Genomic DNA, 26,631 nt, shown 5'->3' on the forward strand with positions numbered 1-26,631 from the left:
TAAAAATTAATTTTGGCAATATGATGAATGTGAAGTAAATACTCAGAGTTGTTTTAATTAGTATTTTCCTAATTATTAGTGATTTATAGCATTTTTCATTTTGCTGTTGATAGCTTATATTTCTCCTGAAAACTGCATCCATAATTTTTGACAATTTATCAATTGGACAGTGGTTCTTATTCTTACAAATTTGAATCAGTTCCTATATATCTTAAATATACTCTTTTCAGAGAAGTTAACTGCAAAAAAAAAAGAATGGAGCTTTTCCATTTACCTCTTTCTCTTCTAATTTTAGCTGTATTGGTTTTGTTTTTGCAGAAACTTTTGAGTTTTATATAATCAAAATTCTCCTTTTGTGAACCTCTCTATCCTTTGTTTGGTCACAAACTCTTATTTCATCCATAGGTACAAGTAATTTCTTCTTTGCTTCTCTAGTTTCTTTCTATGATGTCACTTAGATTTTATGTCTAAATCATGTCTCCATGTGTAGCTTATCTTGCTATGTGGTGCACGATGTTCCATACTTTGCTTCTGACAAACTGCTTTCCAATTTTTCCAGGCAGATTTTGGGCAAATAATGAATTCTTACTACAATAGCTGGGATCTTTGGGTTTATAAAACATTAGACTACTGTTCTCTTTTGCTTCTATATATTATATGCCTAATCTGCTCCACTGATTGACCTTTTTTTTTAGCCAATATCAAATTGTTACAACAATCATGGCTTTGAAATAGTTTGTAGTAAATTTGAGATGAGGCTCTGCTATCCTTTCCATATTTTTTTTCATTATTTACCCTAAGATTCTGAACCTTTTGTTCTTCCAGATGAATTTTATTATAATTTTTTCTAGTTATGTAGAGTAATCCCCTTGTAATTTTTTCCTCCACTTCTCTTACTTGATTTTCAAAATCCTTCTTGAGCTCCTCCATGGCCTGTGACCAATTCATATTTTTCTTGGAAGCTTTTGATGCAGGAGTTTTGACTTTGTTGTCTTCTTCTGGTTCCATGTTTTGATCCTTTTTGTCCCCCCAAAAAGATTCTATGGTCTGATATCACTTCTTTTGTTTGCTCATTTTGCCAGCCAATTACTTGACTTTTGACCTCTTTGCCACAGTAAGACTCTGCTTCCAGAGTGGAGAGAGGTGTGTTCCAAATTGCTGGGGTTGTCAGAGCTATGAGGAGGGTGCCCTCTCTACAGCCACCACAAGCTCTGGCACACTAGCATTCTTCACCCAAGAACCACCACCTAAAACTGACACCCAGATCCAAGCAGGTCAAAGCAAGAGTGATTACCCTCTGAATGGTCACTTGGTCCCCCTACAATCTGTAAGCCAAGAGTTCCAGAGGCAGCCATGTGGCAGCAGCTGCAGCCGTTGCCACCTCTCACCCCAGGGGCAGGGACCAGACTGAGCTCTTCTTTCACCCAGTTCCAACAGAGTTCCCTACTGACCTTTTTGGCATTTATGGGTTGAGTAGTCTGGAAAATGCCACAGTTGCCAGTGATTCACTCTCTTGAAGTCTGCTCTGGTTGGTCTGGGCCACTCACCCAGGACTGTGCTCAGCTCCCAGCCCAGTGCAATAGACCCTTCCTATAGGCCTGTCAGGCTGCCTTCAGCAGGAGATTTGTTTTTCTCTGTCACTTTGTAGGTTCTGTAGCTCTAAAATTTGTTCAGAGTCATTTTTTTACAGGTATTGAAGGCAGTTGGAGTGGGGGCTCAAGCAAGTTCCTGCTTTTACTTAGCCATCTTGGCTCTGCCCCCCCCTTGTAATTTTTTAATGACATCAAATAAATAAAGTAGTATTATCATTTTTAAAAATTATTTTGGCTTATCCTACCCATGAGTAATTTGTATTTTTTTTAGCTATTTAAATCTGTGTAAAAAGTTCTTGGTAACTGTTTTCATATAGTTCCTATGTATGTCTTAGCAAGTAGATTCCCAATATTTTATATTTTCCATAGCTTTTTTTTTTAAGTAATTGGGGATAAGTAACTTGCTCAAGTTTACATGGCCAGTTATTTTATGTGGGTGTTAAGTATCTGAGGCCAGAACCAATCCTGGGTCTCCTGACTCTGGGGCTGGTGTTCTTACTCACTGCGCAACCTGGCCACCCCTTCCATAGCTTTTTAAAGTGGAATTTCTCTTTCTATCTCTTCCTGATTGATTTTGTGGATAATATACAACAGTGATGGTTTATATAGTTTTGTTTTATATCCCGCAACCTTGCTCAAGTTGTTAATTGTTTCAATTGCTTTTTAGTTTATTCTCCACAATTCTCTAAGTAAACCATCATATCATTTGCAAAAGGAAATAATTTTGTTTTTTCTCTGCCTTTATTCCATCAATTATTCCTCTTGTCTTGTCATAGCTAACATATTAGCACTATATTGAATGGTAATGGTTGTAATGGACATCCTTACTTAATTCTTGATCATATTGAAAAAATCTTCTAGTTTATCCCCATTATAGATAATGCTAGCTCTTGGCTTTAAATAGATAACTACTTATCATATGAAGGAAAGATCCATTTATTCCTATGTTTTCTAGTTTGTTAAGAATTTTATGTTTATCCAAAGAAAAGAACTACAGAGTCTGAATGCAGATTGGAGCAAACTACTTGCTCTCTTTTGTGTTTTGTTTTGTCTCATTCCTTCTTTCTTGTTGTTCACTCCATCGCTTATAACTCTTCTTTACAACTTGACTAATGTTTAGTGTGAAGGTATTTGTAGAAACTATATTTGATTGCATGCCACCATGGGAGAAGGGGGAGTGAGAGGGAGGGAGAGAAAATTTGGAACTCAAGAGATTGTGGAACTGAATATTGTAAACTAAAAGTAAATAAAATTTTTAAAAGAATTTTATGTTTATCTTGTAGAAAGTTTTTTCAGCTTCAATTGACATAATTATATTTTTGTTTATCTTGTTATTAACATGGTCATTTATGTTTATAGATTTCTTAACTTTGAACCAGTCATACATTGTTTTTCTAAATCTAATTTGGTAGTAGTCAATAACCTTTGTGATATATTGCTGTAATCATCTTGCTAATACTTTGTTTAAAATTCTTGTATAGATATTCATTAGGGATATTGGTCTGTAATTTTCTTTTTCTGTTTTGACTCTTTCTGGTTTAGGTATCAATATCATATTTGTAGCACAGAAGGAATTTGTAGTACATCTTCCTTTCTTATTTCTTAAAACAGCTTTTATAGAAATGGAATAAATTATTCCATAAATGTTTGATAGAATACCATTACAAATCCATCTGGCTTGGGTTTTATTTTCCCCCTCCCCTTTGGGAGCTCATTTATGACTTGTTAAATTTCTTTCTCTAAGACTAGTTTATTTAAATTTCTATTTCTGATTCTCTTTATATGAGCATTTTATATTTTTGAAGGTTTTCATCAATTTTATTGGCATATGATTAGGCAAAATAGTTTCTAATAATTACTTTTGATTCTTCTTCATTGACTTTGAGTTCATTTTTTTAAATTCTATACTAGTAATTTAGTTTTCTTCTTTTTTTTAATAGCTAACATTTTATCTATTTCATTGTTTTTTAAAACTTCTCCTAGCTTTATTTATTAATTCATTGTTGTTGCATTTTCCTTTTGCTTTAAGTTCTTTTGATTTGTTCTTGGATTTTCAGCATTTTTGTTTTGGTACACAATTATGAGTTTTTAATTCATTGGTTTTCTAGTTTGTCGTTTTTCCTTTTTGCATGTCCAATTCATTTGTCTATTCTCCTTCCTCTCCACTTTTCTCTATTTCCCCTCTGGTGTATTCCTTTTCTCCTCCCTTTCCTTTCTTCTTTTTATGATCATCAAAACAAAACCATTCCCAGTCCTTCTGTCTTCTTAAACTCCCTTTATAACCCCTGATGATAACAGGGTTCTGGAGGGCACACATGTATCATCTGCCTGTCTTAGAATGTAAACAGTTTATCTCTCTGTGTTGTCCCTTATGATTGCTTATTCATGTTTATATTTTCATTCCTTGACTTTTACATTTATTTTTCAAAGTTTCTATGCAGCTCTGGTCTTTTCATCAAAAAGACTTAGAAGTCTTCTATTTCTATAAAGACCTATTTTTTCCCTTGTGGGATTATACTCAATTTTGTTTTTTCTTTGACCTGAAAACCCTGGATTTTGACTATAATTTTCTTAGGAATTTTCATTTTGGGGGTTTCTTTTAGAAGGCCACCAGTGGATTCTTTCTCTTTTCAAGTTGCCCTGTTTCTAAAAGATCTGGGCAGCTTTCTTTTATGATTTCTTGATGATGTCTGGGCTCTATTTGGGGTCATTGCTTTCAGGTAGACCAATGATTCTTTTTTTTTTTTTTCAAATGCTTGACCAATGATTTTTTTTTTTTTAGCAATTGGGTGTAAGTAACTTGCTCAAGGTTACACGGCCAGCTGTTTCTGGGTGGGTGCTAAGTATCTGAGCCAAGATTCGATTCCCAGGTCATCCCTACACTGGGGCCAGTGCTCTTACTCACTGTGCTACCTGGCCACCCCTATTGACCAATGATTCTTAAATCACCAATTCTTCATCTGTTATCTAAGTCAGTTTATATCATGAGATAACTTACATATTATTTTTTTCAGTCTTTTGACGTTGAAATATTTTTTATTGTCTCCTAGAAGCATCAATTTCTATTTGGTTCATTCTAATTTTTAAAGAGTCCATCGTCTTGAGTAAATTTCTGTATCTCTCCCCTATTATTTTCTCTCTAGCTCTCATTTCTTGTCTATTTTTATTCTTCTAACATTATCACATCATTTGTAAAATCAGTTTAATTTCATCCAACAATAGTCCTTCAGTCTTTTTTTCATAATCTCCTTTTTTCCACACTGCCATCACCCTAGTTCAAGCCCTCAAAACCTCTAGCCTGGGCTATCATCTCTCTTCCAATGCATTCTCCAGACAGTTATAAAATTTTTTAATTTCTTAAAGCACAGGTTCTTTAAGTAGCCATGTCACTCTCCTACTCAGTAAACTCCAGTAGTTCCTTCTTAGATCTAAGATCAAAAACAAACTAGTCTCGTTTGCATTGAAAACCTGTCACAGTTGGCTCTAACTTACCTTTCCAGCATCTTCATGACCTCATTTGGAGTTTTCTTAGCAAGATACTGGAGTGGTTTGCCATTTCCTTCTCCAGCTCATTTTACAGATGAGAAAACTGAGGCAAACAGGGTTAAGTGACTTGCCCAAGGTCACACAGCCAGTGTTTGCCATATTTGAATACAGGAAGATGAGTCTTCCTGACCCCCAGTCTGGCACTGTAACCACTAAACCACAACTTGAATTGCCCTCAATTCAAGTACCACTTCATATCTATGATATGACAAAATTAATAAGAAAAATGACAAAACATTGGAGAGGCTACCAAAAAAGACATGTTAATGCACTGTTGTTGGAACTGTGAGTTGGTATGTCATTCTGGAAAGCAACTGGAATTATTTCTAATCTAATCAATTTAACATAAATTAAAAATCCAGAATATTAAAGATGAAACATGCCACTTATCTCTTTCCAGAGAGTGATGAACTTAAAATTCAGAGTGGCGTTTTCAGGCAGAAGCAATGTGAGAATTTGTTTTGCTAGACTATAATGCAGTTTTGTGTGTTTATGATGAAGATTTTATTTTTAATTATTTTTGTTGTTCTTGTTGCAATTTGAGAGAGGGAGGGGCAATGGGAGGGATACATTATAAATGCTTATAAAAATAAATAACCATGCTTATGGGAGCTATGTGGCAGTGGTCAATTTTTATTTTAAAAAATACAAGAAGTAGGTAAGTTCCTTTCTACAGTAACAAATAGCTACATATCTATTTTTCTCTACTTTTTCTAAAGATCTTTTTGGATTCTAAACTTCTTTCATATTAATCTTGTTATATTTATCTGGCTCTGCAAAGGTTACATTGATGTTCCCCACTATTACTAGTGTTACTAGTTATTACTAGTGTTACTAGTTATTTCTCCTTTAATTATTTAGATGCTGTTATGTGTATATATACTAAGTATTGATATTGATTAATTAGTGGTACCTTTTAGCAAAATTTCCCTTCTTAACTCTTTTTATCTTTTCTATATTTACTATAGTCTTATCTGAGATCATGATTGCTAACTCTGCTTTTTAAAGTTCAGCTGAAGCATAAGTCCTAGCACCTCATTTTAATTGTTAAATGAACTCAGTGAATCTGCATTTCAAGTGCGTTTCTTGTAAACCATATATTGCTTTATTCTGTTTTCTAATCCACTCTATCCTCTTCCATGGATGAGTTCATCCTGTTCACATTCAGAGTTATTAAAGTTAATTGTGTATTATCCTTCAACTTGTCTGCATATTTTTTCCCCTATTACTTCCCTCTTTATAAATAAGGTGGTAGAAAAGGAATTTGCCTGACATTTGTTTGTCTGATCTTATAAGTAAAATATCCTGCTCACCATATTAGGACTCTTTTCTTCTCTTTACCCCAACCCTAATCTCAAGTTTTTGCTTCCTTCCTTTCAAGCCTTTATGTGGCTGCCTCTATCAATCAAGATTATTTTGTCTGTGACTTTTCCCTTACAAATCCATGAAACTAGGGACTCCCTTTAAAGAAGGAAGTTTTTTTCTTCCTCTTTGTATCTTTAGCACAATGTCTGACACATAGTAAACCATAATAAATGCTAACTGACTGACATACTGACCATTCTTCCCTCCTTCTTAGCCCTTTCTACCCCATCTTTGTCCTTGTCCCCTTATTTCCCTTTTGATATGTATTTCTATATCAAGATCTCTAATTGTAATGTTTTCCTTTATACACATCAGATGAAATTGAGGCTTATGAGATGCCTATTCCCCTCACCCCTTCCACCATGGCACAAAATATACATATATGCATATATGTATACGTATGTATACTTTTTATCATATGCACCTCTATTTTGCAACAATAATTTCCCTCCCCTTCCTCCTTTCCTTCACAGTAGTTTCATCCTTATTTTAGTCTTCTAAGACCATTAAAACAAAATCACCCACAGACCCTTTTTCATTTTAACTTTTTTTCTGGGACCCTTAAATATTAAGAGTTCTAAGACATGTTTCCTATCTCCATATTAATTTATAATTCATCTTCATATATTCCCTTTAAATTACACAAATATAAGTAGCTTTGTTTCTTTTGGTGCTTCCATTTTCATATACAAATACCTATTTAATTATGGTCTTTTCATCTGGAATGCATGGAAATCTATTCCACTAAAGATCCATTTCCCTCCTTGTAGGTTTACACTTAAGTTTTGCTAGATACTGTTCACAACTTTATATAATTCACTTAATTCATATAACATCTCATTCCTCACTCTAAACCCATCATCTTTCTGTAATGAATAGCATGCTTCAACATGTCCTCTGAAATCATGGATGGTTAGTACATTAATCAGAGTTCTTACAGCTTTCAAAGTTGTCTTTACAGTGTTGTCACATTGTTCTCCTGGTTTTGTTCATTTAATTGTCAGTTCATAAAATTCCTCAAAATTGTTCATCTTTATCACATTGAAGTTAATTATAAATTGTTCTTCTGGTTCTGCTCACTTCACTTTCTATCAGTTCATTCAAGTATTTTCCTGTCTTTCTGAAATCATCTATTTCCTTATTTCTTATAGAATAATATTCCTTCACATACATATACAACTTACTCATCCAATGAAAACATTCCTGTTTTCAACTTTTTGCCACCACTCAAGGAATTGCTATAAATATTTGTTGTACATAAAGGGCTTTTCCCTCTGTCTTTGATTCCTTTTCCTATTAAGCCTACCAGTGATAAGCACTGGGTCAAATAGCATGAAATGTTTTATAACTTTCTGTGTATAATTTCAGGCTGCTTTCCAGAATGGCTGTTCCTACTCCCCAATCCATCAACAGTTTATATATGTGCCTATTATCCCAGAGTCCCTCCAAAATTTGTAATTTTCCTTTTTTGTGTCTAATAATTCTCGAGAATCTCTCAGTTTTCCATGTCATTTGTTTTTTACATATTATTTCTTACAATTTTTTTGTTTTGTTTTGGTACTTCTTTTTGAGTTGTTTTGTTCAGTCCATTCTAATTTTCAGCAAATCCAAGTTTTATATGAAATTTTCTGTCGTTAATTCTAAGGTAAGTTTTTGTTTTTAATTAAATGAAGAAAAATGTGTTTTATCTCCCTCCAACTCCCCCTACACACACATTGAGAAAGAAAAACAAAACCAGTCACAAAAACATACAGATAAGCAAGCAAATTCCTACATTGGCCATATATTTTTAAAAAGTCCCAATCTATGCTTTGAGCTAAGGTGTAAATTTCCCTTGCCATTCCTTCCTTCCAGCTTTTCCATCCTATATTTCTTGTATTATTTCCTCTAGGTTCTCCAGTTAATTCCTTGTGGCTCAAGTATCTTTTTCTCTGAGGCTTTACCTGGACTCATGCGATCAGTATCTTCTTTGGGGTTTGTCCCCTGGATGTCACTCAAACCAAGGCTACTTCATCACAGTGGTCACTTTTCCTTGTTTTGTTCAGAGGTGTGTAATGGAAATGTAAATTTTAAAGATCTTCCCTGCCCCTAGGCTAATGTGCACCAGAAGCCTGGGGAGGGAGGCTTGTTTTTCAGTAGATACTTTTTGATTGGCCAGTGGGTCAATAAGGTTGTTACATTCTCTGAGCCAGGAGAAGGCTATATAAGCCCTGATGTGTAGCTTTGTTTTGGGACTCACTTTGAGAAGTGTTCTGTGATTTGATCTGAATTCTGGGAAGCCGATGTTGAGAGTCCCCCGGCTTTGAAAAACCCAGAATGTGGAAACCCAGATGTTGACTGGGTATGGATGTAATGGTTGGACAGTTTGGAAATCTGTCTACTTGATGTTTCTGTCTTGATAATTATGCCTGTATACTTTGAGGTTCAGGGTGCTGACCTTTTCTCCTGAACAAGGTAAACGATATATGTCTGACTGATTAAAGTAAGCTTGTTAACCCATTTTGAGTTGCTTTCCTTTAACAAAGCAGATCCAAGAACCTGTGGTAGCTGCAAACCCTGAGGACGCTTGGGGTGCTTGCTGCTACAAGGTGAGCCTATGCTTGGGTCAAAGCCCAAAACTGAATGATGGCCTTCTGTGTTCTGAGTGTAGTGGATGAGACTAGAGCCCTCCTTTGGAGATTCAAGGACCCCCTCTTGTATCCAACCTGTTTCCCTCACATTTGGTCCCTTCACCTGGGGTCCTTTGCCCTAGTACGGGCTCTCACCACAAGCTTCAAGGGCTTCTGGTGCTAGATTCAGCTTTGTTGGGGCCACTAGTACCTCTCAGTATGCTGGCTTCCACAGTAAGGCTTCTCTGCTAATCTGGAGCCAGGCTGGGACCATGATAGTATTGGCATAGCTAGGGGCTCAGCATCCAGGGGGACCATCCTATTTCTTGAATATCCTCCCTCCCTCCGGTTTACCAACTAGATTCTACTCATCCTTTAAAATGCAAAGTAACAGCCATAATTTCACCCACCCCCAGGCATCAACCTGTCTTCTTTTCCTCTGCCCCACCCTATCTTCTCCCTACCAGACCCGGAAGGTATTGTGTTTTATCTAAGCCTCCACCAAATGAGAAATGGAGAAACGTAATTATTAGACTGGCTTTCACCCCCTTTAATCTTATATACCAATGCCAGATCAATGTTTCTAAAACATTCTTTATGTCATCATAATAACTCATATTTCTATTGAACTTTTCAGGTTTAAAAGCACTTTCAGAATAGACCTGCAAGTCTAGTGTGTTATTTAACTAACAAGAGTTTATCCAGTCTCACTTTGAAAATCTCCACTAAGAGGAAACTCAGTAGCCTAAAGCTAATCCTAATTCCTAATATCCTAATTCCACTTTTGGACATCTTTCAATTGCTGGTTTGGAGCATAATTAAGACCTATCCCGAAAATAAGCCCTCCCCTTCCTGTGTAAGATTCCTCTAAAATAAGCCCTCCCCCAAAAATAAGCCCTATTGAGATTGCTACTGTAGTGAAGGTGATCCCCTGCGCTACACGCTACATTACGGTACCCTCTGTATGCACCGTCTCCCCCCCCAAAAACGCATGCTGCGCTCCGAGCTGCATTCAATCAGAGCTGCAGCAGTGAGCGCGTCATCCTGTTCTTCCCCAGTGATTTGCTTATTGAATAAAGGTACATTTTTTTGTTCACATTTACCTGTTTATTAAAATTTCTGTCAATGTTCATTAAAATAAGCCCTCCCCTGAAAATAAGTCCTCTGGTGTTTTTCTGTCCAAAAAAATGAATAAGACAGTGTCTTATTATCAGGGAAACACGGTAAGTGGCACAGTGAATAGAACACCAGGTCTGGAATCAGGAAGACCAGAGTCCAATTCAGCCTTAGACACTTCCTAGTTGTGTTACCCTGGGCAACTCACTTAACCTCATTTGCCTCCGTTTCCTCATCTGTAAAATGAACTGGAGAAGGAAATGGCAAAGCACACCCATATCTTTGTAAAGAAAACCCTAAATGGAGTCACAAAGAGTTGAACAATAATTATTGATTTGCCCCTTGCATTAAGTATAAATCTGCCTCTAACTAACTACTTCCATGATTTACTCCCAGTCCTGATAACCAGGGAAAAAAAATAGAGTGGAAAGAGCACTGCATTTTGAGTCAAAAACCTCGGCTCAACTCCTAGCTCTTTCACAAAAGTTTCTGTATCCTTTTTTTGTTGTTAGAGGAGGAAAGGCAAGGCAACCGGGATGAAGTGACTTAGTAAGCGTGCCAAGTGTCTGAGGCTGGATTTGAAGGCTGGCCGGCCTGACTGCAGGGCCAGATTTTCTCTGCACTGCGCTGCCTAGCTGTCCCTCTGTATTATCTAAGCTGGATCCCAGCACCTAGCACAATGCATGGCACACAGTTGGTGCTTAGTGACCTGAGGAAAGGCACCCTAACCTCTCTGATCTGTAAAGTGGGGAAGCTGGACCAAATATTTCAAATTCATTCTAGCTCTGTATTTCTTTTTCTTTGCTTTTTGGAGGGCAATTAGGGTTAAGTGACTTGCCCAAGGTTGTACGGCTAGTTTTTTTGTGTTGTGTCTGAGGCTGGACTTGAACTCAGGTCCTCCTGACTCCAGGGCTGGTGCTCTCTCTATTCACTGCACCACTAGCTGCCCCCCCTAGCTCTGTATTTCTAATCCTATGTTAAGCAGAACAAGTCTAATACATCTTTTCCGCAGACTAAAACATCTTCACTTCAACTACTCATTATGGCTTGTTCTCAAGGCCCGTCAACGTTGTGCTACCTTCCAACTTAGCCAATGCCCTTTCTAAAATAAGATGCCCACAAATGAACATAGTGTTCTAAATTTGGTCAGAGGGAAGAGTCAAGAAACCCTGCCTTTTTCTGAACACGATAATCTTAACAGTTAACCTTTACACAGCACATTAAAGCTTGAACATTGTTTTCCAATATATCTTATTTGTTCCTTATGACATGACAACAAAAGCAATCATTTTATAAAGGAGAAAACAAGCCCGGGGCAGTAATTTGAATATGGTCATACAACAGAAACAGGATTTAAATCTGTGTCTCTGCTTTCTCAAAGTGCTGTCAACATATGTTCCATCCCATCTTTGTCTCTTGATGTAACTTATTATCATAGTAGCTATTTTGCCTGCTAATAATTACCTCATTAACTCATATAAAGCTTGTAGTCCACTAAGATCTCCAGATTCTTTTCAAACTTCTACATAGTTGCACCTGCTTCATCTCACTTAGGGCATCTTTTTTTTTTTTCAAGCGTAGAGTTTTACATTTATGTCTATGTAAATTGCATCTTATTTAAATTCAGCCAATCATTCAAATCAACATCTTTCTGGAATTTAACCTCAATTAGTGTTAGCTATCTCTCCCAGAGACTGGTCAGTTTGGTAAAACAGATCTTCACATTATTCAGTTTGCATATTTATAAGTATTCTCTTCCATCACAGATTCAAGCATAACGACAGCTTTAGCTTAGTCCTGATATACCATTTTTTTTAGTGAAAGTTGAGAAAAAAAAATCGGAAGTCAATATAGTGCTGAATAAAGACCAGAAGACAAAATTGCAAAACACCAAATCTATATTTACATCCACATATAATAACATACCTTGACTAAACTGAAATATATCATAAATTAAACGAGTAATGTCTACTGCTTGACAAACTTAAGTTTTAACAATTAAAATAAATCAAACTGGAATGAAATAAATATGAACAAAATTCCAACAAATTGTACTTCTATATAAATGCACTGTTATCTTAAAAGGAAAAAAATACAAAACCAGTAGTATCCCAATAGTTAATACTGATGGGCAAAAGAGTACTTTGAAGTACAGGGCTGTGGAATTATTGACATTTGTTATGCATTTAAGAAATGTAGTTAAAAAGGAAAAATCTGAAAACCCCTGAAAATTGCAGCATAACATGAATTGATTGTTTTCAAATAGATTTGGTAATTTTTTTTACAAGTTTATATTTCAGCCCTCTGTCAACCCCTTAAGATTTGAATATCCTTACGGCATGCATTCTGTAAGACTCAGCAAATCAGGCAAATATTAGGCCAACCACCTTCCAAATGTGTTCATTTTGAAAAATAGGCTATAAAAAAGTGCAAAACTATGAAAACAAAATCTAGATTATGTACATATGGCTCAGCTTATGAACAGGAAAAAAGGTAAATAGTGTACAATTTCCTGATACACAGCACTTCATCACAATGCCAGTTGACAGATCTCAATTAGGTCCCCTTTAACACAGGAGTTAAGACATACATCAAGGATGTCTTATGTTGCATAATGAAAACGACAATATTTCTAGGTTTTGCTACTATAGGACATTTACACTTTCTATGTGGAAGAGAAGGGCATGGTAAAAAAAAAAAGACCTAACAGTGCAAAAATATTTGAAACAGTTTCTTACTAAAATACAACATGGAAGTCAAAGCCATGTATATGCTGAAGTAATAAATCTTCAGCTATCAGCTACAAGTAGAGGTAACTATGAGCAAAAGTTAAAATATCCAATACATCAGTTCTGTTGGCTGGTGGCTGCCCTCCTTTTAAAGCCAAAGTTGAATGAGCATAGAGAAAAACCTTGTCTTTTCAAAACAAACAAACACACAAAAAAGGATGGGGGTAGGGTTGTGATGGAGGAAGGGAAACAACAGATAATCCCTTTTCCACTCCCTCTGCACAGTGGGCAATTTCTTATTCAGAATCAATGTGTCTACAATTAACTTGAATGTGTCTTCAGTTAACTAATAACTAAGATTCCAGAAACACCAAGAGATCTCTAAATACAAACATAAGATACACCAAAAGTCTTTTATTTTAAAATTGCTATCCCATATTGTAAGACATTTGTAATTTTGCACTCAAACTTTACCAGTTTGAGTAAATATATGACATGTCAAAATTTTTTAAAAATGATTTTAGTTTGATAGAAAACAAATTTAAATAAATTCTACATATTACTTTGTTCACTATTAGCAAAGGCTTGTCTGCTAGAGCAAAGGGTTCTCAGTAGAGACATACTTAAAAATCCCACATAACCACCACACCCCATCAATAAAAAAAAATTCACCAAATAAAGTAGTCTGGTGGTTCCAGGACAACTTACAAACCATGAAACAGCTAGTAACAAGTAATATATCTCTCTCAGCTAACATGCTGAAATAATTTGCAATAAAAAGGAACTGAAAATTCAGAAGTGATCTTATTATAATATGCAATACAAACTGATAGAGAGGGTCAATACTTCAGTTAGGTGTACTCACATCAACTTGCATAAAAACGTTAGATTGACTAGGATTTGATATCATACAGATCATTGGGAATTTGTTTTAAAATAAAACCTATCCTAACTGAAAAAGCACAAGAGCAGAAAGTGCTCAAAATGTTGAGCTACCTTGGAAGGAACAAGAGAGGATGGGGGGGGGGGGAGAGGAGCGGGAACCATAGTATCTAAACAAGTTTTTCAACAGATATTTACAAAATTTTACCTGAGGTGCAAGCATTATATACTCCCTCCCTCCCCCAATTACTTTTCAGCAGCGCTCAAGTATTCAAAAAACTACTTAATATTTGGTCAATTCTAAAAAAAATATTATTCAAGGTCAAAATAGAGATATACATTCTCCACTTTTACAACCCAACTTTTCCAACTACAATTTTTATTGCTATTTGGTACAAATTTTAAACAGAACCAACATTATAAAACTGTAGTGTTCTTTATATATACAGTACAATCACAGCTTATTTCAGTAGCTTTCACCATTCATTTTCTCAAAGGATGAGCTGAAGGTAATTCCACAGAGAATACGTACATATGTCCTTATAAGACCTGGAGGGTAGAAAAAGAAAAACTGATTAAGATGGAATTACACAATAGTGGTAGGGAAAATTTAGAACTTAACAAAGACTAAGAAAAGTAGTCAAAAAAAAATTTTAATGGCAATCTAAGCTCAGGTTCTTACAAGTGAGTAATGAAGATGCAATTAGAAATTTGTAAAGTAGAAGTGGAATTATATGTACTGAAGTATTTTGTTTCAGACTACAAGTGGTTAAAGAAAGATTAAGCACTTAAAAGCCAACAGTATTGGCTGAACAGAGGCCAAGGGAAATATACAATTACTCTCCTACACTGCAGTTTGAAGGTCCAGGCATGAAGATACAAAATGTATAGGATGGCCCAAGGTTAAATATTTAACTGAAAGAATGACATTAAGGAAAAACTTGGAACATGGTATAATCTTTCTTCAAAAGAATGGAGGCTTGGGGGCGGCCAGGTGGCACAGTGAGTAAGAGCACCGGCCCCAGAGTCAGGATGACATGGGATGGAATCCGGGCTCAGATACTTAGCATCACACCCAGAAACAACTGGCCGTGTAACCTTGAGCAAGTTACTTAACCCCAGTTGCTAAAAAAAAAAAAAAAAAAAAAAAAAGGAGGCTTAATACTTCTAAAAACCTAGTATTTCTAAAACTTTGTCTACAGTTGAAAACAGGGCCAAAGAGCAAGATAGGTACATAGAAGAACAAAGTTAATCACCTGCCTCACATGATAATCACATAAGACTGACTACAGACTATGTTTCATCAGATGTAATTTGAACTGCTTTAACTACATCTGTGTAACAAGTCATATTATAGTGCTGTTCTCCACATAGCCCACTTCAGTCATTCACCCTCATTGTTAAATGAATCTTTAAGAAGTCCCAAGTAAGTATCATATCCTATGCCTTGTTAAAATACCACTTGAGGATGTTTTTGGACTCCTTTACAGGCAACATTCATCATCTGATTAATAAAACACATGCAATCTAAGAACAAAATTAACTCTCATATTTTACATAATTTTTTAAAAATCTACATTCTACTTGCACAATGATTTTTATAATTTGGTTTAATTTAAAGAAATAAGTAAAGAACTAGTGAAGCTGAAGGAAAGCTCTTGGCAGTCAATGTTGTTCAGAGTGTGCAGGTTCCTTGATTAGGTCTGGCCCAATTTCTTAAAATCCAATTCCTTAATTTAAAAATTAGCATTATTTTACTAAACAAACTAGTCTTAAGGTAATTTCAAATGGGTTTTGTCACATTGAATTTTATGGAGAAATCAAAGTACATATAGCTAAAACATAGGGCTTACCTTTTTTCCCCCCAAAGTCAAGTTTTCTTGTCATTCGGTCGATAATGTGTATTAGTAATAAGACTGTCATAGTTTCTTTTTTGCAGCATGCTGTTAGATAACTGTTGGTAAGACATGGGCCTTTTTCCTAGATAAGGAAAAAAAATTTTGAAAAGGCATTCAGAATTAAACTTAAGTAGGTTTGTTCTCTTAAGTTAACAGACTTTCTGACTATTTCAAAATAATGCTGATCCATATCCTTCTAATAGTGGTACAGTTGAAGAATCTTAGAGGTAGGAGACCTGGGTTTCAGGCTCTAATACTCAGTATTTCAGGGGTTATAGCTCTCACAAGGCAGATATGAGAAAGCACTTGAAAATTTTCAAAGCATTTAAAAAGTATGAGTTGTTATAAGTTTGCATCCTTAATAATGGATATGCTAACTCATTTGTTGAATTAAAAGAGTAGTCTCAAAACAAAAAATACAACAAGCCTTTTTAGAACATCTAATATCAATGAACTCTTTTCAAAAAAATTCATTTTTCCTTATATTTACAATCCCTCTGACCTAACGTGTAGAATGGAATAAATTGTTGTTCATTCATGTTGGACTCTTTTGTGACCCTGTAGACTATACTGCCCATGGGGTTTTCTTAGCATTTTGTGGTTTGCCATTTTTTTCTCCAGTGAATTAAAGCAAACAGAGAGAGGTTTAAGTGACTTGCCCAGGTTCAGAGTTACTAAGTGTCTAAGACTAGATTTGAACTCAGGTTTTCCTGACTACAGGTCCAGTGCTCTATCCACTGAGCCACCTAGGGGCCACAAGTATTAATTAGAATACACTAAATTTTCTTCTAGTACTGGGAACAAGGAAAGAAAATAGGTCATTTCAAAAATCTCACTGTCAGTAGTTTCACTTCCTCCAAATAGAATCTACTAATGCAAAACCAACTATTAGTTTCCTTTCTTCATCCTATTATCCTTACTTTTTGTAGGTGTGAGTATTGGGATGTATAAAGTGTTCAATGAGGACTAGTAACCCTGATGTGAGAGCTTGCCCAGCCCTTCTGAGGGCTTTGGATCCACCTTCACCCAGATCTCACCTGTGGCTCCAAGAAGCTATATTATGCAGAGAGGCCACAACCTGGTAAAACCTTGGCAGATGGGCTAAACCAGGTTGAGGGTAACAGACAGGATTTTTTCAACTATCAATCAATCAACATTTATTAAGCATCTACTATTTGCCTAACAGTGCTAAGCACTGGGGATACAAAAAGAGGCAAAAAAAAAAGTCCCTGACCTCAAGGAAGTTTGTAATCTAATGGGTAAGACTATGCAAGCAAATATATACAAATTAAGCTATATAGAAGGTAAGTAAGAAATAATTAACAGAGGGAAGACACTAAGACATCCCTCAATGCCTCAGCGACAAAAGATGGCATGACTTCTCAGTGGAACAGTGTCACTGGATCAAAGAGCACATGTCCTAGAGTAAGGTAGAATAACATTAGAAGGGGAAGGAACAAGAGCCACACTAGGTTATGAAGGGCTTTGAATGCCAAACAGGGCATTTTGTATTTGATGGTGGTGGCAATGAGAAGTCACTGGGATTTATTTAGTAGGGGAGTGATGTGGTCAGATCTGTGTTTTAGATAGCTGAATGGAGGATGGATTGGAGTGAGGAGAGACTTGAAGCAAGCCAACTCCCCAGCTGGCTAGTACAAGAATCAAGGTATAAGATGATGAGAGCCTACACTAGTGGTATCAATGTCAGAGGAGAAAAGGGAGGGCCATTCAGGAGATGTAGCAAAGGCAAGTATAATCGACAGGCCTTGGCAATACCTTGGATACTAGGGGAAGGTAAGGTGAGAGATAGTGAGGAATCCAAGATGACTCCTGGGCTAAGAGCCTGAGCGGTGGAAGGATGGTGTCGCCCTCTACAATAATTGGGAAAGGAAGGAGGGGAGGGGAGCCCAGAATGAGTTCTGTTTTGGAACTATGTAGCCTAATTCTTTCTTTCATGTCTATTTTAAACAAGTAAAAAGAAGTGGAAGCTTTAAAATTAAAAGCAACAAAATTATATTTCACCAGAAATTTTAAAAAGCCATTGGAATGTGTTAAAGCAATTGCTCTTAATTTGCTCTCTCCTCCAGGTCAATCGGTGCCAGGTTAGACCTGATAAGAGCACTGTCACTCCAAAAGATCCTTAACTTGAAACTAACACAACGTGAGTGATTTTAAAGTGAGTCTGTCTCTTCCAGGCAGCAAAGACCAGTAGAGTTTATATGTAGTAACAGAAGCCACCATGATTTAATCAAGTTTACCAAGTGGAATATGACCCTATGATATCTTGATCTTACATTTAATATGCTACAGGAGCATACTCAAGAGTCTCTTCATAATACTGCAATGAGGTAATCAATATTGGCTATAAAAATAATTTCATTAAAACAAAACACCCCTACCATTAGGGAAATTTCAATATAACACAAAGAACACATTAGTGGAAAGCTACTTTGTATTTGTTTCAGCACTACATCATCATTAACAACTGCAGGCAAAGTATTGTTCAGAATACAAAGTTCTACAACATAAGGGCCCCAATTTAGTAGAGGATATAAACAAGAGTGTATAAAAACCTGCTCTGTAAGGCGGTATGTGATAAGTGTCATGAGTCCAGTTTAGTACATGAGGAATAGTGCTGGGCACAAAATCAGGACTTGGGATCAAATCCTGATTGTCACTAAATGGGTAACTATGGACAATGTCACTTTCCCTTTCTGTGCCTCAGTTCCCTTGTTCATAAAATAGGAATGTTTGACTAGATGACCTATGAGGTTCCCCAAAACCTCAGGTTTATGATGAAAACTCAACTCATTTTCTTTCCCATAAAATTCTCCACCTTTCTAACTTCCCTATTACTATTAGGAGTACCACCATTTTCCTAGTTGATCAGACTTACAACCTAGATGTCATACTCAAATATTCACTCTATCTATCTATCACATACCTCACCTTCTCATACCCAATCTGTCACCAAAACCTATTGATTAGAATTTTGTAACATCAATAACATCTCTCCTCTGACACTCCTATCAGCCTGGTACAAACTTGAACTACTGCAATTAACTAGTGGTTACTCTATCTCTGCTGCAGATCTCTGCCTGTTCCAGTCCTTTCTCTATTCAATAGCCAAACTGACCTTCCTAAAGTAAAGGACAACCTCCTCCCCCAGTCATAAACTCCACTGCTTCCTATAATCTTCAAGATCAAATATAAAGTATTCTGTTTGACACTCAAAACCTTTCATAGCCTGGTCCCCCCCCCCCATTTTCCCACTGTTCTTATGCCTTCCACCCACCACCACCACAATGTACACTTAAATCGAATGATGCTAGGAGGATGATGTTGCCCTCTACATTAATAGGAAAAGTGATGGGGAGATGAGAGAATTCACTATTCTACAGACAATAAATACCTTCTATTGCAGAGCTTGATGCTTGACTACCACTAGATCCACAAGAACTATAAAGTGGTCCAGGACCATATGGCTCATATGACTTTAGGACAGTCAGTACATTTGGAGAATCAACTTCATTTGAATTCAGGAGCCCTTGCTTGGTTGGCAACACTGATGCAGGTGGACATGGACAATCCTGAGGTAATAGATTTGCAATTCTGTTTGCAACACGGTATCTGTTCATATCATATTCTCTTCTGTAACTGGCTACTGTCGCAGAATCAAGTTCAAGAGTAACTACATTAGATTTCACTCTTTTTGAAGATGGTTCACCAAATTCCACATTGACATTGCCTACATTTCGACTGCAAAAATATTCTCTTCCTTGATTACTAGACCATGGTGAGTCACTTTTAAGAGGATAGTCAAAGGAACCATTGACATTATTGCCTACTATGCCAGGTTGAGGAGATATGCTCAGAGATTTTAATTTTGTCTCTGGTCTTTTTATTCTATCAGGGACTGGAGAAGCACTGGTTTTAGGATGCATCTCCGGCTGCTGTCTAATCACACCTGTTTGAGCTCCAATATTCTGTTGTGGTCTGTGAGACTTCAGGTTACTTGGGGCTAAAGTGCTAGAGTCTATTCCTGAAGAAAGTGGAACTTTGCTCGGCAAGGGTGGGCACTGCTTAGCTTTTTCTGGCTGCAGTGACTTTGACTGAGTTGCTAGAGAAATCTTAGATTTATGTGAATTGGTAGTTAAGGGAGGCACATCTTTTCCAAGTAAAGCTGGTGGGCATCCAGTACGCCTACTTTTGACTGAAGATTTATTTCTGCCATTTTTATGAATGTCAGGATTGTATTTGTGCATTAATCTCTGATGCATCATTAGAACTTCTGGGTAAAATGTTCTGTAAGTACAAAATGGGCAGGTGCTTGTTGCTAATAAACCTCTGCTAATAGAAACAGCTGCACACTCTTGGGAAGACCCAATAGATAAATTCAAAGGCTTTTCCTCAAAGTCCATGTTTGGTTTATGTTTGCAGTTAGGAGAACTCTCTTTTATTTCATCTATGTTATTTACTTCACTTTCATGGATAGTAATATCTCCTCTGCCAGAAAGACCATCCTTCTCTGTTTTACAAACAGGATTGCTTGCCTGAGATTCAATTAGTGATTTCTTTTTCAATTTGTCCAAGTATGGAGTGACTACACTTTTGTTCATTTTATCAGCACTGTCAACTGTATTTTTACTGGAATCCTGAGTATCCTTGTTTATGGTTGAATGTACACTTCCCAAAACATTTTGAAAGGCAGAAGACATTTCTTTATGTTGTTTTGCAGGTGTACAGCCTTTAGTATCTTTGGCACCATCAAAAAACCTTTTCAAATTTTTGGTTTGAGCACCATCAGTTGTCAATAGCATATCTTCAGTTTCCCGACTCAGTAGTGAGCTTTTGCCATCATTCTTTACTTCAGTGGTAATATCAATTTGCTTGTCCTTGTGATGTCTCTCTAAATGATACCTCAGAGAGGTTTTCTGAGCTGCAGCATATTCACAAAATTCACATTTGTATGGTTTTTCACCTGAAACAATATTTTAAAATATCAATAATACAAAAATTTGAAAAACATTTTAAAAAATCTTTTAAATATACATTTTGAACTAATTTGTATATTTTAAACCAGAGTTGTTGGTTCAAAAAAGACAAAAGAGTTATTGTTTTTCCTATGCAATAAGAATTTTGTAAAGTCTGACCAGATATGCCCCCCTCAGGAGACCAAGTTTTTTCTATCTTGTTTTGTTTTTAGGTCAACTATACTGAGTAGTTGAGATCTTGCATAAAACCTTCAAAAAGAAACAATGTCAGGAAGAGGACCGCCAAAGAAGTATGTGTATATTTGCCCTTTAGCTCCAATGCCAATTATCTACTATATTAAAAATGAAACATTTTAGTTAAGCAATTGAAACTGAATACTAGATGTAATCTAGAGCAAAGTGGCAATCTGGAAATAGGATGGAAGACTACTCTTCATTTCATATGAATCTAAGAGCCACAAAAAGAAACATTAAAAAGTTTGAGGCTAAAGATACTAGAAGAGTATTAATGAGGATAAGAGTTGGGATACAGATTTAATGGATTTGTAAAAGAATTTCAAAATATGTAATGGAATGTTATTAGTTCACGTAATCATACTAAAAAGAATGACTACTGACCCACCAAATGTAAAATTAAGCTATTATTTATTCTTAGAAACTAGAAGAGTCAAACAGAATCTATGGCAAAAGTGGTAAGAGAACTAGAACAGGCAATTTTTACCAAAAGTAATAACTGATTGGATATCTATGGAAGAGAATTCTATAAGTTACCTGTATGAGTTCTGAGATGAATATTGAGGTAATAATTTGAACGGAAATACTTTCCGCAATAGCTACACTCTCTGGATGAAGCAAGATGTTTAATTTTTCCTCTTTCCAAGCCATCTTCATTTTTATCTTAAACAAAAATACTTATATTAGTTAAGGAAATAGCTGAGGCACATGAATAAAGTATGTTGATAAATTACAAATAACTATTGTAGCTATTACAATTAAGTTTCATTAAAAACAATTCTTCCATTAGTGACAATGTAGCACTAAAAAAAAACTCAAAAACTTTCTAAACATTATTTTTTATCATATTATTACAAGAAAACACAGTGGGTGTGTATGCATGCATGTATGTATGTATGTATGTGTGCATGTGCACTTATTGCTAAGTATGATAACATAGTACACAACAGAAAAAAATATGATTCCTTGTGCTTTTATAGCTAATGGATTTAAAAATAACTATCAATTACTGAAACAGAAATGAGATCTGGCAAACAGATTGTAGAAAACACTTTGTGGCTGGAAAAGAGAACTGCTTCCTCACTCAAACTGACAAATTCAGAAAATCATGCCAATAATTTACTAATCTTCCTCTCCCAGCCCCAGAAGAAATTCACTTCTTATTTAAGACCAACCTGCAATTACCACTAGAGGGTAGTAAGTACAACTTAATCTTTAGCAAGAAAGAAAAACTGAATGTGTTAAACAGTATTGGCAAAATTAAGATAAAAATTTTTAAACATTGATCATCTACTAAGCACTGATCTGCATAAATTATCCCTCATTAAACCAAATTCTGCCCTCCTAACTGAATCAAATAGTTTACTGACTTCTTTTCAGTATATTAAACTGGCTGAAATAGTCAGCAGAAACTATTCTAACTTATTTTTTCCTTCAGAGAAGTACTTCTTAAAAACAGAACTATTTACCATATATATTTGGGGGTACTCTATACAAATAAATGTCATCAATTACAAATACCAGGCTCTTGAAAGCTGAATCAACTCCTGTTCAACACAAAAGTTTTTTTTCCTCCCTATAACAATTCCTGGACTCTAAAGCAATTCTCACCCTTTTTGTTTTTTTTCAAATCACAACTGATAGAACATTCTACTACTACAATGAAGGGTCAATTTCTTAAGATTAAACCACTGGAACAAAATCCAACTTCAAGTTACACTGCCCATTTTGCCTGAAGAAAATTTATTTCTTTGATGTCTTATCTATGCTACACACCTAACTTTTTAAAAGATCCTTAATATTTATCATATGTGTGTACCCAAAATATTTCATGTTTAATGTAATATCAAGCAACAGTGAGGGAATTAGGCTAAGACACCACTCAAAACTCAGTATTTAATGAAAAGAGCTTTGATTTACAGTCAGAAAACTTCAGTTCGATTTCCTTCCTTCTGATTTGATTTCCTTTCTACCTATATGACCCTGAGACAATCATCTCTAAACTTTCTAGGACGCAATTTCCTAACTTGTCAAATGAAGGAGCTGGCCCCTTCCAGCTCAAAATTAATGACCATATGAGGTATCATATTAAGATTATAATACGCTTTGGGTTTTAGAAAAGACCATATGAATCACAGGTAAAGCATCACTTAGTATCACAAGACTTTTCTTGGGAGGATGAAATGATATGGACACAAATATAAAGAATAAACCCCTTAATTTGAAATTTACTAATTTACTATTCTACTGGTGTCACATGAAATTACTTAATTAAACTTTTGCAATTTCTCATTTCAAGCTGTGTATCAGGATCTACTTTCTATACAAAGCAATCTCTTATAAATTATACAAGTTTCCAAATAACACTGAATATGCTATCTATTTTTAAAAATACAACACTGGTTACTATAATTTTTTAATCAGTTTATCATATTTTGATTTTTAAGAATGCAAATACATTTCATGTATACTATATGAAGTAGCAAAAAATTCGATTATCACTGATCCTATTTTACAATTGGAGAACTGAAGTTCAAGTAGATTATACCTTACCACACACAGGTCATTAAGCAAACCAATTAAGCAGAACTACAACTAGCTTAAGGTTCTTATCATTCCAAGGCCTATTTTTCAGATGTGTACCATAAAGAGACCTAAAACAGTATCTAAACAATTTATAGTCATCCTCTAAGTCACACATCAACTACAAATTACAGAATTGAGCACTGATTTAGAAAAGAGGAGTAATGTTCTTTCTTGCAAACTCACATTCCCATTATATTTCTAGATAATAACTCAAAAATCAGAATGTTAACGACACTGTATAGTAAGTACAGCATGAAGATTACTGTTTCCAAAGTCAGAACACCTGAACTCAAAAATCTCAGGTTCTACTTAGTATCTATAGAACTTGGGCAAGTCACTAAACCAGTTTTCAGATCTGGAAAATGAAGGAGCTGAGCTAAGCAATCTTTAAAGTCATTTACAATTCTAAATCTTATGATCACAATTGCTGCTTTATTCATGTCAGAGCTGTTTTAACCTAAGTGAGGCTTTCTGAACTTACTTGGTGGCTATTCAAATATCAAGTTTTTATTAAACCTGGAAAAGTAATTCTGTGTTTATAGTTTTGTTTAGCAGGAAGTATTAAGTTTTAAGAAATACCCTTTTGAGCTCTGAGACAATCTGATAAAAAAAATTGGATTAACTCATTAATTTTTGATGGACATTAGTTCCCAAATATCTACCATATTTCCCCTCATTTACAAAAGATGGTGCTAGTGCTTATGCTGTTTTTACAATTATGGTACTTTATTTGTGCTGACACTTTGTCAATTCTCACCATGATAACTGTCATTATATAACTGTTGAACAGTTGGCTGGAATTGGGAGTGTGTACAATCCATTAACTAAAGAACCAAGTAAAGTTCATTTCTACACTTAACACTGACTAGCCTTAAGACCTTGGGCAAGTCACTTAACCCCAATTGCCCTGCCTTGCCTCCCTCCAAAAAGCAAAAAAAAAAAAAAAAAAAAATCATTTATTTTAAAAAGACAAAATCACTAATTCTGGAAAATGCAAGTAAGCACCATCCACACTTGACACTGATCATACCCATGCTTTTAATTTTTTTATGTATACCAACAAAAACAGAATTTCAGAGCTAGAAGAAATGAAACACATTCATTACAAATGGTTCATTTTACAAAAGAAATTAGGCCTCAGAAAGTCAAGTGATAATCAGCTAAGAGACAGGTGTCCAGTGTACTTTTCATTATGCTATATAGCACTTTGTTAATTCCCAAAAATGCCAAAGTACATTAAAAAAATAATTTTGTGTAGAGAAATATTAAAAGCTACCACTTACCTAAATGAAGCACTTCAGAAAGTCCATCTTCTGATCCATCTTCAGAACCACCTTCCACCCGATCCATTGTTCCATTTTCATCTAAAGCTGTGGCTAAATCTGGAGAATATGTTCTATGCTGCCTTCCCTCAATAGAAGTTGGAGATTCAGCATCGTTTCTCCTTTCTCTTTTATGAACTCTTGAATGAAGGACTAGCTGATGGTATGTTCTAAAAACCTTGCCACACTCGGAGCAATGTGTTGGTTTCTCTTTATTATGTGTTAATTTGGGATCCACATCCATTGAAGGCACTTCACCACTAGTGTGTTTAATCTTTTCTTTGTCTTGTGAAAGGCCAATTCCTGCACAACTGTTTTTATTTGTTTTGGATTTCCCAGTAGTTTCAGTATGGCTTTTATTGGCATTCCAAATCTCTCCAAGTTCTTCTTTATCTGAACATGAATCATCATTGTCTGTACTTCCTTCTTGTCCTGGTTCTTTCACTTCTCCACGGCCAATAGCAACTTTGCCTTTGGTAGCCAACTGCCATGCTTGATATGTATTAAATGGATCTAACTCAGCTATCCATTTTGCAGATTTCTTAATTTTTTCAGGTGTTGGGTTTGGTCTCAAGTTTAGAAACTGAAGAAATTCTTTCCTCTGAGATGACATTCCTCCTTCACTAGAGTCAACAGTTTGTGTTTCACTAGTAGAAACAGACTCTTTGGTGTGTACTTTACTGTGCTCAATTAGGCTTTCTTTATTTGGAAATAGGAAGCCACAAACCATGCAGATTTTGTAAGGCGATGTGACAATTTCAGCTACTTGCTCCTGTACAACCTCATTTATTGTTATTGGACTATCTAAACTTTGTTGTAGCTTGTTTCTGGACCCAGGTTTGCCAGTGTGTGTCCTCATATGATTTTTAAGGAACCAAGGTTCTTTGAATCTTCTTCCACATACACTACACCAATAAGTGAAAGAGTCCTTATGTTTTTTCATGTGGGTCTCAACATCAAAGGCTCCACCAAATGTTTGCCCACAGACTTCACAGCTAAATTCTTCATTTTCTTTGCCATTCTCTTTCAGAGACTCTGTTCTCACTTGACTTTTGTCAAGAGGACTAAGATACTCTGCTTCAACACGGAGAACTGCTGGTTCACAAAGTGTGGGTCGATGTTGCATTAAGACATGTTTACTAAGATCTTCTGGATGTTTAAAAGTCTGTTCACAAAACATACAGTCCAAAGGCATACATCCTTCTGCTTGTATTAAAAATTTATCCTGCAGGTTTTTGTAAGAAATTGTGTTGGTCCCTTTTATTGATATTGATGCATCATTAATTTCCATACGGGAATCAACTGTACTGGCTATAACATCTGGCCCATCAATGTAGGCTAAGAGAGGTTGAGTTGGCATGTTTCTGCCACTTATCAGTTATATTTAAGAAGAATAATGTCAAAATTCCCTCAGAGAATTTCTGAGGTTATAATAAGGACACTTTTATGACGTATAACCTAAATTAGGTGTCAATATTATGGCAAATGTTACAAATGTCCACAATCAATTTTATGCTTATTTTTATAAAGCTAGAGGAATCACTGATGTAGGTGAAGTCAAGTTATCTCCATAAACAATGTATAAAGATTCCTAAGACTGCTTCAAACTTGCTTTGTATCAAATCAGCATAAAAATTAGTTCTCTTTATGTTTTCATGTAATTTGAATGATCCAGTTGAGCAGGAAGGAGTCAATCCCAGCAAGGTGGATCAAGAATTTCTAATACCTATTAAGAGGAAAACAAACAGAAACGTTACT

General features: G+C 35.6%; 1 protein-coding gene across 7 annotated transcripts in view; it reads right to left on the reverse strand.

Annotated features, from left to right (window-relative positions):
- ZNF217 (zinc finger protein 217) overlaps positions 1-26,631 on the reverse strand; it is a 74,959-nt gene that overhangs the window by 12,053 nt on the left and 36,275 nt on the right. For 6 of the 7 annotated variants that reach the window (XM_069072434.1, XM_069072436.1, XM_069072435.1 and 3 more), the window contains 5 exons: positions 24,835-26,599; positions 21,503-21,628; positions 19,150-20,718; positions 15,693-15,819; positions 12,109-14,388 (listed from right to left, as the gene is read on the reverse strand). In XM_069072434.1, coding sequence (XP_068928535.1) covers positions 15,710-15,819; positions 19,150-20,718; positions 21,503-21,628; positions 24,835-26,233 — 3,204 coding nt within the window. In that variant the 5' untranslated portion in view covers positions 26,234-26,599 and the 3' untranslated portion in view covers positions 12,109-14,388; positions 15,693-15,709. Of the gene's footprint in view, positions 1-12,108; positions 14,389-15,692; positions 15,820-19,128; positions 20,719-21,502; positions 21,629-24,834; positions 26,600-26,631 lie in introns of those variants that run through there. The other variant, XM_069072437.1, reaches the window with a different exon arrangement.

The sequence above is a fragment of the Petaurus breviceps genome, unplaced genomic scaffold (genome assembly GCF_028583685.1).
Source record: "Petaurus breviceps papuanus isolate PSGF00001 unplaced genomic scaffold, PetGlider_PUasm1.0 90847, whole genome shotgun sequence".
Taxonomy (NCBI): Eukaryota; Metazoa; Chordata; class Mammalia; order Diprotodontia; family Petauridae; genus Petaurus; species Petaurus breviceps.